General features: G+C 40.5%; 2 protein-coding genes across 5 annotated transcripts in view; both read right to left on the reverse strand.

Annotated features, from left to right (window-relative positions):
* ddr2a (discoidin domain receptor tyrosine kinase 2a) overlaps nt 1-2,869 on the reverse strand; it is a 32,075-nt gene extending 29,206 nt beyond the window's left edge. Inside the window, exon 1 of one of the 3 annotated variants that reach the window (XM_084921742.1) lies at nt 2,614-2,869. The gene's annotated coding sequence lies outside the window, so the exon portion shown is untranslated. The remainder of the gene's footprint in view (nt 1-2,613) is intronic. The other 2 variants (XM_084921739.1, XM_084921741.1) reach the window with 2 other exon arrangements.
* Nucleotides 2,870-5,391: 2,522 nt separating this feature from the next.
* Nucleotides 5,392-16,046, reverse strand: uap1 (UDP-N-acetylglucosamine pyrophosphorylase 1). Of its 2 annotated transcripts, XM_084922157.1 has the most exons (11): nt 15,926-16,046; nt 14,398-14,702; nt 13,083-13,287; nt 12,382-12,557; nt 12,121-12,293; nt 8,726-8,919; nt 8,489-8,629; nt 7,402-7,590; nt 7,141-7,182; nt 6,170-6,236; nt 5,392-6,070 (listed from the first exon to the last, which is right to left on the reverse strand). In XM_084922157.1, the coding sequence occupies exons 2-11, from the start codon at nt 14,678-14,680 to the stop codon at nt 5,978-5,980; spliced, it is 1,563 nt and encodes a 520-aa protein (XP_084778283.1). In that variant the 5' UTR covers nt 14,681-14,702; nt 15,926-16,046; the 3' UTR covers nt 5,392-5,977. The 2 variants fall into 2 exon arrangements, with proteins under 2 accessions (XP_084778283.1, XP_084778284.1); XM_084922158.1 differs by lacking the exon at nt 7,141-7,182.
* Nucleotides 16,047-17,131: the final 1,085 nt, after the last annotated feature.

Below are 17,131 nucleotides of genomic sequence, written 5' to 3' on the forward strand. Positions count from 1 at the left end.
GAGGTTTTTCTCATCTTGAGATATTGCCTCAGAGTGTCCCTGACACTCTGTAATTAGGGAAGGCATGAGAGAACTGAGGTGAAGAGATGGATGATGAGCATCAGACAAACAAACAAACAAGAAAAGACTTCCACATGTAAACAGGAGAAGGAGGACAGCTGAGGACACGTGCAAACAGAGAGAGGAGGATTTCTGACTGCTTTGTGTTAATGAGCACCTCTAGCTTGGCTCCTTTATAATTACCTAGCTTTCATGATACACATCGAGAATAAGCTCTCTCTGGACGAAAACAGCGAGCTTAATAATTATTCTACAGCGGAAATTAAATATATGTTTTCCATGACTGAAGACAAATCAACATATAGTTTTCAGAGAAACACCAATTAGACATACTCAGAAATAAGAAGGACAAAGGTAGACTTCTCTGGCTTACACGTTGCGTAATGCCCCTCAAAAGAAAGGTGATGATCTGGGTGGTGGTTTGGGCAGGGTCGAAGTTCAAGCACATGTGGGATTACAAAGTCAACAGCGCAGTATTTTAGCCACGACGTTCCCTGAAATGGATCTATTTATGCCAAATTACAGCATGCACCTCAGCTAACGAGCGCACAGCTGGTTTTCTCCTGCCAGAGGCATTGATTTGAAAACACTTCCAATCAAACAAGGTCAGTGTCGGGTTACTGCTAAGCTAAGTAAGCACCGGGTGCCTCTAGTGCAGTGTTTTGAAAGTAGGGTTGAAATTACAACCTTTGCTGTGGTGTGTGATTTGGGTCTGTATGTGAGGATGTCAGTCAGCGTCAAAGCTCGAGACAGAAGGGTTGCTAATTGAAAGGGCGTGCAGGAGAAATGCATAATTCCTCCTGTTGCTTCTTTTATTCTCTCTATCTGGGTGTGCGCCTATATGCATCTGCACACAGCTGCTCATCAGATACTGACATATATGGAGAACAGAGTGATGGCATGTGCTTAAACCAACAGTCTGAGCAAGTAAAATATATGGGTCCACTCCCCTCTTGCATCAACCACAAGTGTTTCATATATTTCAATGTAATAGGAAATAACTTCTTTTAATTCTGCTTTGGCAAAGAGCTCAATTATTATGATAAAGATGGTTTCCTATTAACACAATAACACGCCAAGTAGGGACACAACAAAGAGAGCTTAAAGGAAAAAGCCACACCCATATATTCTTACACTGCAATAAATCCACAGTTTGTTGTAATCAGTACATTCCTGGACTTAATTTGCGGTGATGTTGTGAAATCTGACTTATTGCTTTCTTTTGTCTGTTCCTACTCTATTACTTATTTGGTCCTCGCAGAGAAAGTGTCTGATCTAATAGCAGAGATAGCATAAGCAATTACAGTCCTGCACAGAAGTCACAGTCTTGTGCCATCAACAGTGTCTCAGCAATCAGCTTTATTAAAATAGGGCATTTTTTTGTCAAATCACTTCAGATATTATGAAGCCACTGGGGTCAGCATCAGGTTTTTGCATTACTGGAATGAAAGTGCTTGTCCAGAAAAGAAATCCATCCCCATATTAGACCCAGACTACATACGCATACCTGAGTGTCAGCGTGACCTTCCTCTAACAATTATTCCATTGATCAGAGCCACCTCTCATGACTGTTCACCTCAGCTGGGCACCGTGGTTCAAATGTCAAAGCTCTGAGCTCATAGTCCATATCCTGCGCTCTTCGGCAAAGCACAAAAGCGACCTCTGTGTGAACATCTATTACCCACATACCGCAGGATGATACCTACATACCACCTACGTAACACCTACACCGAAGTACGCACATCACCTCAGTGACACAAAGGCGTTTTTTTTAGAAAGCTGCAACTTCAAATTTCAACATTTCACCAGGTGACCACAGAGAGGATCTAAGCAGCATGAAATGAGTCAGTTGTTTTAGTTTTCCAAAACTTCCAGGCCACAAAAAAACACACAAAATATGTGTGAGCTTGATGTACGGCAGTAGAAAAGAGGTCACATCATTTTTTCATTAGCTATGCCCGTAAAAATAATACGCACAGTCATTCTGCACAGAAGAGAGGGGTTTGTATGATGAAGTCAATACCGCAACAAACTCCAGAATTATATTTAAGCCAGTCAACAGTAGACATGTGTGTTGTTTTAAAGTTACAGTAAACAAATAGAGAATAAAAAATACTCCACATCTGAAGATCTTAGCCTGCAAAGAGAAGTTTGCGTTATATTCTTTCCTTCAATTTTAATTTCCATTAGAAATAAAACGATTTTTAGGAGTAAAAAGAAGGAATTGGCCTCAATCACATTTGAAGTCAACCGCAGCAAAGCCAAACGGTAAGTAATAGCTTCTGTTGAAAACAGCTGCATCCACTGCAGAGCAGACAGGAGTCTGAATGCGGCACCGCATCGCTCTGTTCTGCTGTCCACTCTTCTCGTCTGCCATGCAAACAGAAGCTGCTTCAGTCACAAAAGTACACAGAAGTCTGGATCGCGTGTGCAAACGGGCCTCCCAAGAGGAAATAATTCAAGGAGAGAGCCAAGAAAGCTGATCAGTCTTAACAGTCCTAACATAGAGAATAAAAAGTTGTTTTTTTAAAGTAAAAGAAATGAGTGACTTACTTCTAAGAGGGTTTTATTTTCATTTCAAACCATTTGTTCACTGATGGTTTTAGATTATTCCAGTGAGACGCAGGCGGCTGGATGTAACACTCCAAACCTTGCTCTCTGTTGCTCTGTCCGTCAGTTGCCTTCACCAGGACTCACTGGGCTGATGTAAGACACCCCTGCAAATAGGGGAAAAAAAGAGGGAGAGAAGAGAAACAGAGAGAGAGAGTGAGAGAGGGAGGGAGGGAGGCAGGAAAAAAATCACATTCTGTGGATTCCTGGGAGTTTGCCAACATCCCAGAATTCCACATGCCACACATAAGGTTTCAATTAAAGACACACACAAAAAATCCAAAGCTCAATCAAAAAGCTTTCTTCCTCCTGAAAGGAACCTTTCTTTTGACAGCTACAGGACGAAGCATAGAAGCAGCCATAACTGAAGGTAGTATTTGCGGTGGTGTCGCTGTCACTTGCTTTATGTCAAATTCATATAACTTATTGTTTCATCACTAACCTTAAAAACAAGCTTACTTTAGGTTTAAAAACTGCAAAAGAAGCTACTCTTTTATTGAACTTAGTGGCACTAACGCAGCAGTTTGTCACAACCTCAATAGTCGAACCAGATCCATGAAAAGTGTGAGTCAGGTGTCAGAGAGAGGTCTTCTTCTTATTACGTTGTACTCTGTGTGTTTTGCTGCTGATGTGGTCTGAACTCTATGACCTGATCTCTATAAAAACAATGAAGTTTTCATCTGTTAGACATGGTGACTAAGAGCTTTTCTGACTTATTTACATGCAAAGCTGCTTGCTTTGCTGATGAGGAAGCCATATTGACCTGCAGTGAAGTGACACCAATGGCCAGTGGAAATTTATTGGAACCCTAGGATTTTACTTTTTACTTGCTTGGAGATGTTTTTTCTGCTGCTTTTGCAAGTGTTTTACCACAGCTCCCACTGTCCTACTCTGTATTCCCCAGTTTAATATTCTGTTTAGGCATTTGTCAAGTCTCTTAAAGCTTTCCAGTTCTTTCCGATGGCCTGCTGGGGCAACGACTGTAGTTACAAAGAGATTTCCAGTTGTGTAAAGGTGTATCTGATATCCCTGTGTTAGTGCTGTTTCTGAATCATCATAATTTATTTTGACCTAGGTTCAGTATCACAAGTCACCAATCACAATGTTATGGTGTCATAGTTTTGCGATGTGAAAAAAAAAACGTTGCCCATGTCCACTCAGGAAAACATCCAAGAAAAGGAGGGGTTTGGGTTGAGGGCTAACATGTGATCTTGGTTAGGGTTAGGGTTACGGGGCTATAGTTAGGATAGTTGCAGTGTTAAACCTGGACAAACATTAGCTTTGATGATCCAGGAACAACACCAACAAGGAGATATCAGATGGTGCGTTGGAAAACAGCCCTCATTAAACACCTCACTCATGAGTTTATGTACTCAGTCTCTTATTTTAAGTCATTAGGAAGAGAACATTAAATTCTTTTGTAAATTATTGTAAGTATTGGAGTCAGTTATTAGAGAGGATAAAGGAGGCTTTGGTCTTTGGCTCATGACTTTTACAGTCTGATATGCCAGCAAATAGGCCTTCGACAAGTTAACCCTAAAACGTTCTGTTTAAGTCACTTCTTTTTCTTCTTTCAGCTACTTCCTTTAGGGGTCCCCCACAGGAGATCATCTGCCCCCATTTCACACTATCACTAACACTCTCCTGCCACACCAACACTCTGCATCTCCTCCTTCATTACATCATGAACACACTCTATCTTCCATTTGCCAGGCAGCTCCAACTTCAACATCCTTTGTTCAATATCCACTATCCGTCCTCTGCACATGTCCAAACCATCTCAGTCTTGCCTCCAAACCGCTCAACCTGAGCTGTCCCTCTACTTCTAATCTTGTCCATCCTGGTCACTCCTAATGAAAGCTTTACATCAGGGGTGTCCAACTCCAGTCCTTGAGAGCTACTGTCCAGCAGCTTTTAGATGCATCCCTACTCCAACACAGCTGAATCAGATGGTTGGGTTACCTCTTCAGCATGCCATGAAGTTTGGCAAAGGCTTTGTAACAAGCCATTCATTTAATTCAGATGTGTCAGAACAAGGAACAAATCTTCGGCTCCTCACCTCCAGCTCTGCCTTGCATCTTTTTATCCGTTTTTAATATAAATATTAAATAATTTTTTAAGTATTATTTATTTTTATTGTTTCATTTTAATAGCCATTAATGGTTCATTCATGATTTTTTAAAACTACTAAGTTTGACTGTGAATACTAATATTCATAGTTAAATTAGAGGTTTTTTTGAGCAAACTTTGAACACTTGTAAATACTAGCATCATGAGCATGTTGTGCCCAGTAACAACGTCACATATCTGTTATCTGCTGACTGTGGACTCTCAGTAGAACAGGTAAAGTGTATGAAATATGTTAAAGAATTAATGTACTGATTAAAATGCCATTAAAGAGTTTTTCAGCTTAGCTACAGGTCAGGCTGTCTTTCCATAGACGTTATAAGAGACCTTCTTTAGTCTTAACAGCGCCGTTATGGAGCGGGAGAGAAAGAAAGTGAGTCAGAAAGGAGCCACAAAGAAAAATGCCCTGAATAGCTGCAGCAGCGTTGCGTCCTCGGAGCCATCTTGAACATAAACCATCTGCTGGAAATGGTGATTCACAACACCAAAGAGCTATAATGCAAAAAACACACCTCGCAGACACCGGCAAGCAAAGATATGACAAAAAAACATGTTAACACCATTTGAATAATTAAACAGACACAAAGACATTGCTTTCCAAGTAGGAAAATGTATTTAATAAAGATGAGCCATAGCGTCTCTTAAAGCTGAATAACATCCAGTCTTCACTGATTACAAGCAGAGAAGAAGCAATTATTATAAATACCCCCCACATCCTGACCATGTACCGTATCTGATTGTAGGAAACATCTGTGTGATCATTTCATCTGAATCAGCTGTTGCATAAAAAATCACCAGGTAAAACAAGTAGATGGCCATTTCCACCAATAGATAATCTATCAGTACATATAAAAATAAGTCTCATAAGCAAAATAAATAGATGCACCTGCACCTGTCAGTATGACAGGATTTTCATACTTCAATTCTTGCTGTGTTCAAGTCTTCAAAGAAAAAAAAGAAGAAGAAGAAAAGCAAAACAAGTTACAAAGCAAAGGAAAGCCTGGTGCTAAAAAGTAAACTTCATGTTGTTCATTCATTTTGGACAGGACAGCTTCTTTCTTGAACACATGTGTGTGATATTTGTTATTGCACAGCGATGACATCACAGTTTCTCTTCCCATACAATGAGAGATAAAGGGAAGTTGGGCCGTTTCCTTCCCCGCATTCTCCCGTTCAGTCATTACACCCCATTCTTCACCAGCTGGTGGACTCCCTCCTTATCGATCGTCAGAGTTGGTTGAAACTCTTTTCCCTTCACCAGCTCCTCAAGACCCTTGAAGTACAGACACCATCAGGACAATGTTAGTATTTTACTGAGTATTCATGGATAAGAATAACATCTGGAGTTTTATTTAGTACAACGTGTTCTTACCTCTCCCCCGTACGACACCAGTGGGGAGATCTCGCATTTGATCGGCAGGTCGGTTCCATCCTTCAGGCTGCGGTGGAAAGACAAATTCAGAGAGGATCACAGGAGAAAAACAGAAAGCGAATGAGTGACGGTCTCGTGGAAGAAGAGAAGCAATTGTAGCTGAAAAGACAGCTGCTAGGACTCCTTGACACAGCTGTTCTTCTACTGCGGCTTGTGATTAGAGGACAAAGAGAATCAGCGCTTCATCGCAACAAGTGATTAGTCCTTTGACTTGTGATAGAAGTCCGCTAGAAGAAAACAGACGAATGAAAGGAACGTTGTGCGAGACTGCCGTCACTCAACGTGTTAATTTCTAGATGATGATTACAGAGAAAAAAAATCACTAATCAGACATCAGGTGTTTCAGGTGTTTTGCTGAGCAGCTGCCTGATGGAAAAGCTGAATGACTGAGAAAGAAGCACGCCCTTTAAGAGTGTTGGAAACATTCGTGGTGCCGAAAGAGTTTGTGAAGCACATGCTCATTTAATTCTGTCTGGAAAAACAAGCAGGTGGATTTAAACTTAAAGGCAAAATAGCAAGCAATCACGCTGACCACATAACTATTTGGTACAGAAACCAACAGGTGTGTGCTCATCTGCAGTCTAGTAACTGTCTCCCTTTACCCAGCATGCAATATATCACAGGTTGACATGATAGTAGATCATTTAACCAAGGTGCGGAAGAAGACCATGTTTTCAGGTGACTTCACTGATCCTCGATGTCATTTCCTGCATCCCGACTGACCGTAAAAAGACTGAAAGAAGGCCGCCGACTGGCAGGGCCTCTACAGACTCTTTTCCTCTCAGTGGAAATGAAGGAAAGGCATGTCAAGGATCAGAAGTAATATTACACGGTGTTAACACATCTGAGCGAGAGGGTAAGAAAGCCAAAACCCCATCACCATGCACTCAGTACTGCAGAGGGATAATTACTTTCTCTTGCCATCATCTGTGACACTGCCTGCTGCTCCGTCTCTGGAAACATTGCACGGGACACACAGGAGCAAGACCAAGCATGAGAGAAGGGGGAGTGAGAGTGTGAAGCTAAAAGAATACGATGTCTACAAAACAAACAAAAAGTCCAGCGCATACAGTCTGTACACCATGTGGAAAGTGTCGAGGAGATGGGAATAACCACAAAGATGTCATTATTATGTATGTTTTTTGTAAAGTGACATGACATGCTGTAGTCACCTGGGTATGGCGGGTACACGTCTGCCGTTCTCGTCAATGAAATGTCCCCCAGCGTTGAGCACCCAGCGGTGGTGGAGGGACATCAGGGCGTGTCGGGCTGTGGTGGGTGTGTCCTTTCCATCCTGAGTGTCTGCGTTCTTCAGCGGGGAGAACTCGTCCTCTCGGAGCACCTCATACACAACAAAAGTCCTGTTAGAAACACAGAGCATCCCATCAGCACACAGGCAAACCGAAGACTTGCATCACAACCGAGCAGCTGCCAGGGATTGAAAAATTAGCAGGTTAATTAGTTACTCAACAGGAAATTAAACCGCAACAAATAAAAACAAAAATGTCATTTTTCTTTCTATGCTTGGAGTGGTTTCACTGTGTTTTCAGATTGTGCGTGACTTCCATGGAGCGATATAAAAATAGTAGCCACACTAAAGATAGTCCAGAGGAACACATAAAAATGCTTCTGCAGAGGACTGAAATCAGTTAAGTTTTGTTTATTTTTATGGACCAAATGGCTCTAAGACAGGTCATAAGACAACAGAGCAGGCCACATTAAAAACTAAAGACTTGAGTCAAAGCATTCGGATTTTCCTAATCCATGTCCTCAGCAGCATCAAAAATAGATTTTTCTTTACTTTAAAAATACATCTTCAAAAACTTTGAAGTAAGCTTGATATGGTGTCCTTGATTTTCCATCAGTTAACTGTTACAGGAAAACTTTCATTAAATATAAAGTTCTATTAGTAGTGACGTGACTCAGAGCTGATGTCATGTAACACTAAAGGATGTGGAACCGCTCATAAACTTCCATGCCCCTGTGGAGAATTTGGCAAGCTTAGTCTGCTGGACCAGACCTTGCAGAAATGGCACGACTGGAGGGCAGAAATTAGGGCTGGAAAAAAAAAGACAGTCCTTGCACGGAAGAAAAAAATCAAGGACCAGTAGAACCAGGGCCCCAAATATATGCAAACTGGTCACCTTTCAAAAGGTGGGTGGGGTTAGTATGAGGCAAGATTTAGCTAACTGGTACTGGCATGCACACACACATTCATATTTTCTATGCCATATATGAAAAAAATGCACCGTCACTCACTTGGCAAACTGGAAAATGTCAAAGACAAACTTTTCCATTTTGATGCCGTTTGGTTTCTCTGGTTTGATTAGTTGACCCTGAGCATCCACATATGGGATCTTCTTCTGGGCCACGTGGTGCTGCAGCTGGGGCTCGTATTTCCTAATGTGAAAACGGGGAAAAAATGTCTCATTACGATGATGTAAAGCTGAAAGAATCTGAAACATAATGATAACTGTGTTTATAGCTTTGCCTTACTGCACTATGTCTCTGAGGAAGGAGAAGCTGAAGAAATGATTGGCCACGTTTGCTGCGTTGAACATCAGACGACCATCGGGGCTCCGCTTCTCAGCAGTTGCCAGGGTGATCTCGCTGTACTCCACCACCTGGTAACGACCATCCACCTTGCAGACAACGCCTACTGCTTCTGTCGGGTTTGTTTTCTCCACCACCTGGAAAACAATGTCACAAAATGACCTTACTAAAAACCTCAGATTACTACAAAGTCAACTTAAAGTGGACTGTGCTTTTCCTTTTTACTGTCACATATGTAACTGTTACTGCTGGATGCTCATATCAAAAATAAGCAAAGATTCAAATCAAAAGTTCAGCACATGTCCAAGTAATTGCTGTAACTCCAAAGCTCAGGCTTCAGACTGCTCTGAATGCTCAGCTTCAGTCAATTTTTTCTACTCTTGGTTTTGTTTGATATTGATAAAAGCAGATATCCCAAACATAATATGGTCAGACACACACAATTGTTCTGTTCAAATATTTTGTCCACAAGAGACAGCCAATCATACATATTTGGTTTAAAGCGAGGAGGAAGGGAACTAAAAAAGCTTGTTTCAGATAGAGGATGAACTGATCAACTGTATCAAAAAAAGTTATGATATTAAAAAAGGATTATTTTAACATGAATTATGCAAAGCTATTCTAGTTAAGTCAAAGAATTAAAAATAAGCAACTGTAAAATGCTAATAACTTTCTATTTTAACTATTTATACAATAAAATCCACAGATCGGTATACTTTAATTGTGCTACATTTAGAAATAGCAATGTTTTCCATATAAAAACTACAAAATATTTTCACTGTTCTCTTTATGAGTCAAATTATCTGTAAATTATTTACAGTCAGAAATATTCTAAAACTGAAATAAAATAGTAAATAAAAGTGCTATGAAGCAATCGGTGCACTCCATTTTACAACCAGTAAGTTACGAGTCTGCACTGAATGAAAAATCCTTCCCCCCTTCCTATCTGTCAGTTACTAATGACAGGGTCCTGAGGGGGGGGATGGTAAACTGGTAGGGGTTTGGCAGGGGGGGTTGGTGAAGCCACATGAACTGTTAGCGGAGCTTAGTAATTTACGATGAGAGGGTGGTACCCCGCTCTGATCTGATTCTTCCATCGCTGCTCCACCCCACATCTCATAATTTCAAACAGAAGCAGGGTCTGGGTGATCTTATTACAATAATTAGTTCGCTCTGCTCTGTGTTAGCTGGAAAATATACATAGTGTTTCTACTTCTTAGAGGAAATCAAAAAGTAGCAGGATCCTTCAGGCACTTTTCAGCTACCCAACACACACTGAAGCACGTAATTTGTGCAAAAACAGTTAAAAAAAAGTGAAATCTTGACTTCATACTTTGATTTATTGGAAGTAGTATGTGGTTTGTTTAAAAATTAATTAGTAAGATCTGCCAGCAAAGCTTAGTCACACATATATCAGTCATATTTTACTGTTAAAGCTGAAAACAGAGGTCCCCTGATGGTTACACTCTTTCTGGTGTACTGGACTCTTATCGCTTAGCTCGTCAGTAGGTGTTATTTTAGAAAAATGTCCCTCTAACTATCTCTGCACCAAGGTCAGCAGGATCTTCACAGAATGAATAATGGTGAAGAATAAATGTAAAACTTTTTATCTCGAACATAGCCTCCTCAGCAGCAGATCTTGGCCAGTGAGTACTGAATTTTCACATCACCACAAACTAGATTCTGCTCAAATTCTTTTGCGAGTCTATACGTGAAAATATTATTTTATAAATCAGAACTCCTTTATGTCTTTAGTTCTGCAACATTAAGCTTCTTTGGGATTATCTTTTTATAGTAAATCGCATTACTAATTAATTACTTACACTTGTAGCACAGTGGAACAGTGGTTATCACTAACACTTCACAGGACAAAAAGGCTCCAAAATATGTGGGAAAAGTGGCATCTTCACATCACACTATCAACTAAGACCATAATAGTAGGCAAAAGAAGATTCTGGGCTCATTCCTAAATTTCCTAGAAAGCTAAGTGTAGTGCAAAAGAAGATTGCAGAAGTGGATTACAACTCCACCCAGTGGTAAGTTGTGGAAGGTGCAGCTATCTGGAACCTGCCAGGTTAAACTGACCCCACCTTTCGAGATATGACATCCCACACTTGTCACCCTTCGGACCTTCTAGAACAGGGTTTTCAAACATAAGGTCCAAGGGCCAGAATTGGCCTGGCTAAGACTCCAATTAGACCCCTGGGCAGCTGTGAAGAAGGGCATAAATTTTGGACTTGGGACCATATTTTCACAAGTCTTCAGTTTTTCCTGCTGATGAAGACCTCCTCAGTGCCTGCTCACAGGGTAACACATGATTAAGTGACAGCAAATTTCCTCTGTTTCACTTTGTACTATATAGGTTTCTGTTTTTTACAGCAGGTCCACAGTATAAAAAAGAGGTTTCTGTGAATTAACAGAAACTTTTTGTTTCATAAAAAAGAAAAGTCTACACAATGAGCTACCAAAACCTTTTTGGTAATTTTACACATTTGTTTCTTACAATTTAAGCCCACAGGGTCATGTGGACAGATTTCTTTCATTTACTTTTTTTATCATGTATGAAACTGTCATACATGATAAATGGTTGCTCAAGAAGAACGAGACTAACTGCTCAGACTGGATAAAATACTACAAAACATGACTCGACTATCGGCATACACATTACCTAACTCAAATACATGCTTTAGTATTTGCATGACTCATCTGTATGTGCCATTCCTATTTAATGACTTTTAATCTTTGCGTGTGCAATCACTGATACTAAAAGGTCTGATAAAGGTCAACTTTAGATTTATGAATTCAATTCAGTGTTACTTTTATAGTGCTTCGAGGTGACTTATCAGTGTTCAGGCAACTTTAGGAGGGGAATAAAATATGTTACTGCTTCCTCGGTTCTTTATCTTTTGTTTTGTCGTGCCTTTTTATGTGGCCTGATTTGGGTAATGATTAACATAAATGCAAAAAGAAGTCAGTTGTTTTGGTTTTGGGGGGGTAAAGTCTCAAAAACTAAAAAAACTCATGTATCAAATATGATTTACTCGGCTTCAAGGGGATAAGTACTACTCATGTCCAGTCTAGACCCAGTTCCACACATTCCCACAGAAAAAATATTAGTGTCACTCCCCAAATGATGGCATCAGCACCGCACCACACCTTTGTTGAACCCAAAATTTGGAATTACTGCCCTTGTCAGTAACTTTGGAAGGTGCTACCACAAGAAATTCACCAAAGAAATTCACCAAAGATGGAGGCAGATGAGCTGCTGTGGCGACCCCTAGAGTGGGCAGCTGAAAGAAGAAGAAGAAAAAAGGAAAAAAATAGGTGGTATGACCAACCTTAGCTCCACAGTCCGCTCCCTTCTGCACACAGAAACCAACAAAGGCAGGGTCAGCCACTTTGACCAAAATGTTATCAACACAATAAACATGGATGGACTCAATCCCCCTCCTCTCCATGTCATCCAGGATACCCTGGTTCCCGAGAGCTCTGTAAAGACCCCCATTACCGTCTAGAACACAAACACAGACACATTTCTCACACACTGAGCAACACTGTGAATTAAGCATACATACACTTCTGTATATGTATGGACGTACCCGGAGCCATGGAGGGCTTTCCTTTGCTCTCCAGGATGATCTTGCAGTTGTAGTCCATGGCCGGCAGCATGCCCTGCTGAAAGAAGACCACGCTGTTCTTGTCCAAACCAAAGTAGTTATGTTTGGAGAAAAAATCCTTTGTGGATTTCATTGTCCTGCCGCTCGTCATGATGTACCTGAAGGCAACACGGAAAGAACGCAGCACTTCTGCATTTTAAACAATTTAACAATCGTGCAGTGCTGCAGAAAACATCTCCATCATCTCTTACAAAAACTTAACAGCAAAGGTGATGTTCGCTTGAACCAACAGTATAATACTTAAGTTTATAGCAGACAATAAAAAGTAACAACTTGATGAAGATGTTTCTAACATATCCTTCAACTACGTTAAATCTGACACGCACAACTCTATTTCCTGCTTTTTATCTCGATCATTCATATTTAAAAACTATAAACTGCTGGATCTCCTCTGCAGGGACTTAAAGCTTTTCCAGCAACACAGCTTCCTTGACTGAGTTTCCTTTGATTCACACAGTGACTTGACCCAGTTAATCCTCATGCTAACATAATTGGGACAGCTGAAGTTCACTTTACAAATAAGACAGCACTATTTGGTTGCTCGAGCTTGTTTATTTTTCCTCAAATCAAGCTGTAGATTTAGTCGACTAAAATGCCTTAGTCATGGAAACCTCGTGTCTCACCAGGGGATACAGCACTTGGTTTTGTGCGACTGCTCAACCAGCTGTTGCAGCTTCAAGATGCGCTCAGCCTGGATCTGAAAGAGGGTTTTGTGGGACGGCAGCCCAATGTCGTACATGCCTTTGGGGTACGAGACCCCCAGCCTGGTTCCTTGGCCTCCTGCCAGCAGTAAGACTGCCACTTTATTCTTAGAGATGCACTGAAGACCTAAAGGGCAACACAGCACAACGGTCATAAATAGTAGCAGAAATGTGTCCTGTAGTTTATTTAAAACAGGGCCATGCATTTAGTGTTGTGCACTGATATGATGGTACACAATGCACAGTATCTAATCTCTGCAGACCTCTTATTGCCTGGTTAGTAGATGAATAATAATAAACTTAACAAAACAGTTCTGATAACATTAATCCAAACAGTTTAGCAACATTTTATGACTGGTTCTGGAGTACTTGTGGACGTGACACATTATATGAGCTAAAATCTTACAACCCCACTCAAGATTTTACTATGGTTCAATGTACCAATAGTTTATAATGGTTCCAGTTTGTCTTACATAAACTGCAGCAACGTGACACGATATGAAACTCTCTTCCTACTGGTTGGTGCCAGGAAGCAAGTTTTATGTAGTGGGTTAATCCATAAACTTTGACACATGCCCCACACCCAGCAACACAGATTTGGTCCCAACAGATCACAATGAGCTCATGACTGAGGGTCAAGAGGGAACTCCAGTTACGTCAAGCACAAATCAACACCAGATGTTTCTGCTGCCCACCGAGATAGTCATACAGCCCCAGGAAGAATGAAGCATGAGGGATTGCGCAAAACATAATGAATAATTCCAGCAACTTACTCAAATGTCAACCCTTGCACAGAAACGCACAATGGATAAACATGGAGCTTCTGACGCAGCATGACTGGAACTTTGCAATAAGCTTTTGCAAAAGTTTTGATCTAATGGGCTGTTTTTCTGTGAGCTAACATCTGGATGTGGATACTTAAAAATATTGCCATGAGAACAACTATTCATCCAGCTGGGTTACCCATGTGATGTTTTAATCCACTTAAGCTTCCCAGTCTGATACCGGTTAAGCTTTCCTCTCTTACCTGCAGGTCATCACTGTCAAGATTTCATTGTGTTAAATGTGCTTGCAGTAACTAGGCGAATCTTGTTTAACAAGTGATAATAGCTTACATATTCTCATTAAAACGAAATACTCCCAATTCTAATGCTTTATGTTTCCTTAAAACACTCAGCATACCAAGTAAGTACAGTTTAAAGGTCAAAAGCAGTAAATAGGTGAGAATATACTTCACCTGTCAGCTCCCAGTCTTTGACGCTCTCCCTGTCTCTCGTCACACTTCCCAGCACCTCCCTGGGCACGGGCTCCATGCGGCAGTCCATCTTCCCTTGTTTGCTGCTGTTAGATGTCTGCATGGCATTCTTGAAGAATTCGTTGATCTCCTGAAAGTCCATACCCTCCAGTTCTTGGGTCAACTCGGCCTGCTCTTCAGGGCTCAGCTCATTCCAGAACTGCAGGAGGTGAGACTGGCCGGCGTCAGCCAGTTTCTGCCTGAGTGTGCTGATGTTTGGGTCCATGATCACCTGTGCTTTTAATTAACTGTGGGAAAAAAGATTATTTTATTTAAAAAGAACTGCAAAACATGCCCCAGGTCTTGTGTTGTTTTTGTATAAGCCGGTGGCCTTTATGTAAATATAAAAAAATAGATGATAAGAGAAAGGTCACACTACAATATCCAAACATTTGCAGGGTTTTTCCCACATATAGATCTGGCCTTCTGCAAGGACTTTGTAAAAAACATACTTGTAGCTTTTTTTTTAACAGTGTGGTTTAATTTACTCACCTTTAAATAATTTTTTAAGTAAAATGGGTAAAAAAATTACAGAAAAAATCTGTTATATAAGGTAACATAGACTCTTTCCTATAGTTTCATGTGGACCAATCATATTTCTTAGTACAGTCACCACTAAAAGCTCATTTTGAGCACCCAAGAAACTGTATGTGTATATAAAAACAAATTTAGGAGTAAAAAAAATTTGATGACATAGCCAATGTCCTTAAAGTGACTGAAGATCTTCTGATGGAAGGTGGAAACATGATAAGAGTATTTAATAGCCCTGTGCTAGTTGTATTGCAGGTAAAACAAGCACTGCTGGAATGTTTATCCTATTTGTTTAAATCCACACCCACTTGTACCAGGAAGTCATCACAACACTATAGGATAAGGCCGAGGATAGTTTCATTTATACCACAGTGTGAATACTGACTCTTTCATTCCCATTATGTTTGCTTATTATGATTGATAATTACAACAGTACAATAATAGCTGTGTAACAACGCGATATTATGAACCCGCGATGTTTTCTAAGAGGGTTTACACCAAAGAAATCTCTGTAAGTGAGCTTTTCAATGGGATGCTGACGACTAACACCACAGCCACACACCCTGAATTATCTACAGCTGTAATACACAATACTCATATATCACTTTTAGTTAAAGTGTTCATAAAACTTTTAAACTTCACATCTCCAACATGACTGTGACGGTGAGCCTGTAAAGAGGTAGCAGGGACTGCTGTGTTGACTCGGAGCACAGATAAATCCAGTGTTAGCACAATGTAATAACACGGACTGTTGCTAAGAAGCTCAGAGTTAGTGAACCTCATTTTCAGTCACTGTATAAGATAGTTAGCCGCGGTCTGCGCATCAGTCAAGCTACAGCCGGGCACATGTTAGCAAATATCCGCCCGACTGAGGAGCGGGAAACCGCTCAGGTTGCTGCATACACAGCAGATAGAAGTAAATCAAATATTTAACTCTTACCTCTCACAAAGACTCCTCTCCGGTGTAAGATCATTAATGCCAATCGATGACTATTCGCTCGCACTGGTCACTATTCGCCTCCCTCCCGGAATACGCCTCCTGCTACGTCACATTTGACGTGGCATCAGTGTGCGTGTGTGTATGTGTAGTCAAGTCAGTGATGCGTTCAGTGCCACCTGTAAATTTAATCACTCTATGCTAGGAGTGTGTGTGTGTGTCTGATTTTGTGCCAAAAACCGTTTTCTATCTGTGTAATATATTTGCTTATATTGTTAAATAGACTGCAGTCAATAGGATTTCTGAAAAGGTTATATATAAAATAAAGACATGGCCTGTTTTGCAAGAACCTTTCTTGATTCTACCTATTTGATAATCACAGCAGTCTGTTCTGGCCACTTAAAATATCTTGAGATAACCATTTGTTTGTCTACTCGTTTACTAATCTCTGTTATTATTTTTTTTCTTTTTGTTCTTTCATTACTGTTCACACTGATATTAGTCTAACATCGATACAGCTCATTATGTTTGCCATAGTAGTAACTGGTTTACAGTTTTACCTAATAAGTAAAAGATCACTGGTTCGAGCTCAGGAAGAGACACAAAACCCTTTTGCGTTGCATTGGGCCAACCACTTTGTGAATTAGGGAACAGCTAAAATTAGCTTTTAGTAACTTAATGTGATGTGTTTCCAGAATGTGATAGCATATGTGTTTGTGTGTGTGTTTATATGCATTTTCTAACAATTAGCATATAAATTGTGTTTATCTGAAGCGAAAGCATGCATTACCATGTATTACGTGCTGAGATGCCTGGTTGTTAATCTTTAAAGAAAAAAAAAAAAAATTCTTTAATAATTTTATGCACAACCTAAAAAAAAAACTTACATTGAACCTACTGCTTCAGTAGGTGAAATGTGCATACAAGTGTTCTGTGAAGAACCCCCCCCCCCCCTTCCCCACACACACAAAAGATAGCTACAGAAATAAGATGACTCTAAAAGCGGTCAGCAGCAGCCTTGAGAGTTGTATCATACAGCTGCTGAAACGTTGGCACAAAATCCGACTGTTGTTTGGTGACAGACTCCGTGGCTGACAACACAGCAGCTTCAAATGGGATCCTGTCAGGCTCCCAAATCCAGAATCACCAGACACCTAAAGAGTTAGAGGGGGCTGCTCTGATAATACCATCAGGTCAGGTGTCAGACTG

Source organism: Perissodus microlepis, chromosome 23, assembly GCF_051167445.1.
Source record: "Perissodus microlepis isolate ML-2025 ecotype Zambia chromosome 23, ASM5116744v1, whole genome shotgun sequence".
Taxonomy (NCBI): Eukaryota; Metazoa; Chordata; class Actinopteri; order Cichliformes; family Cichlidae; genus Perissodus; species Perissodus microlepis.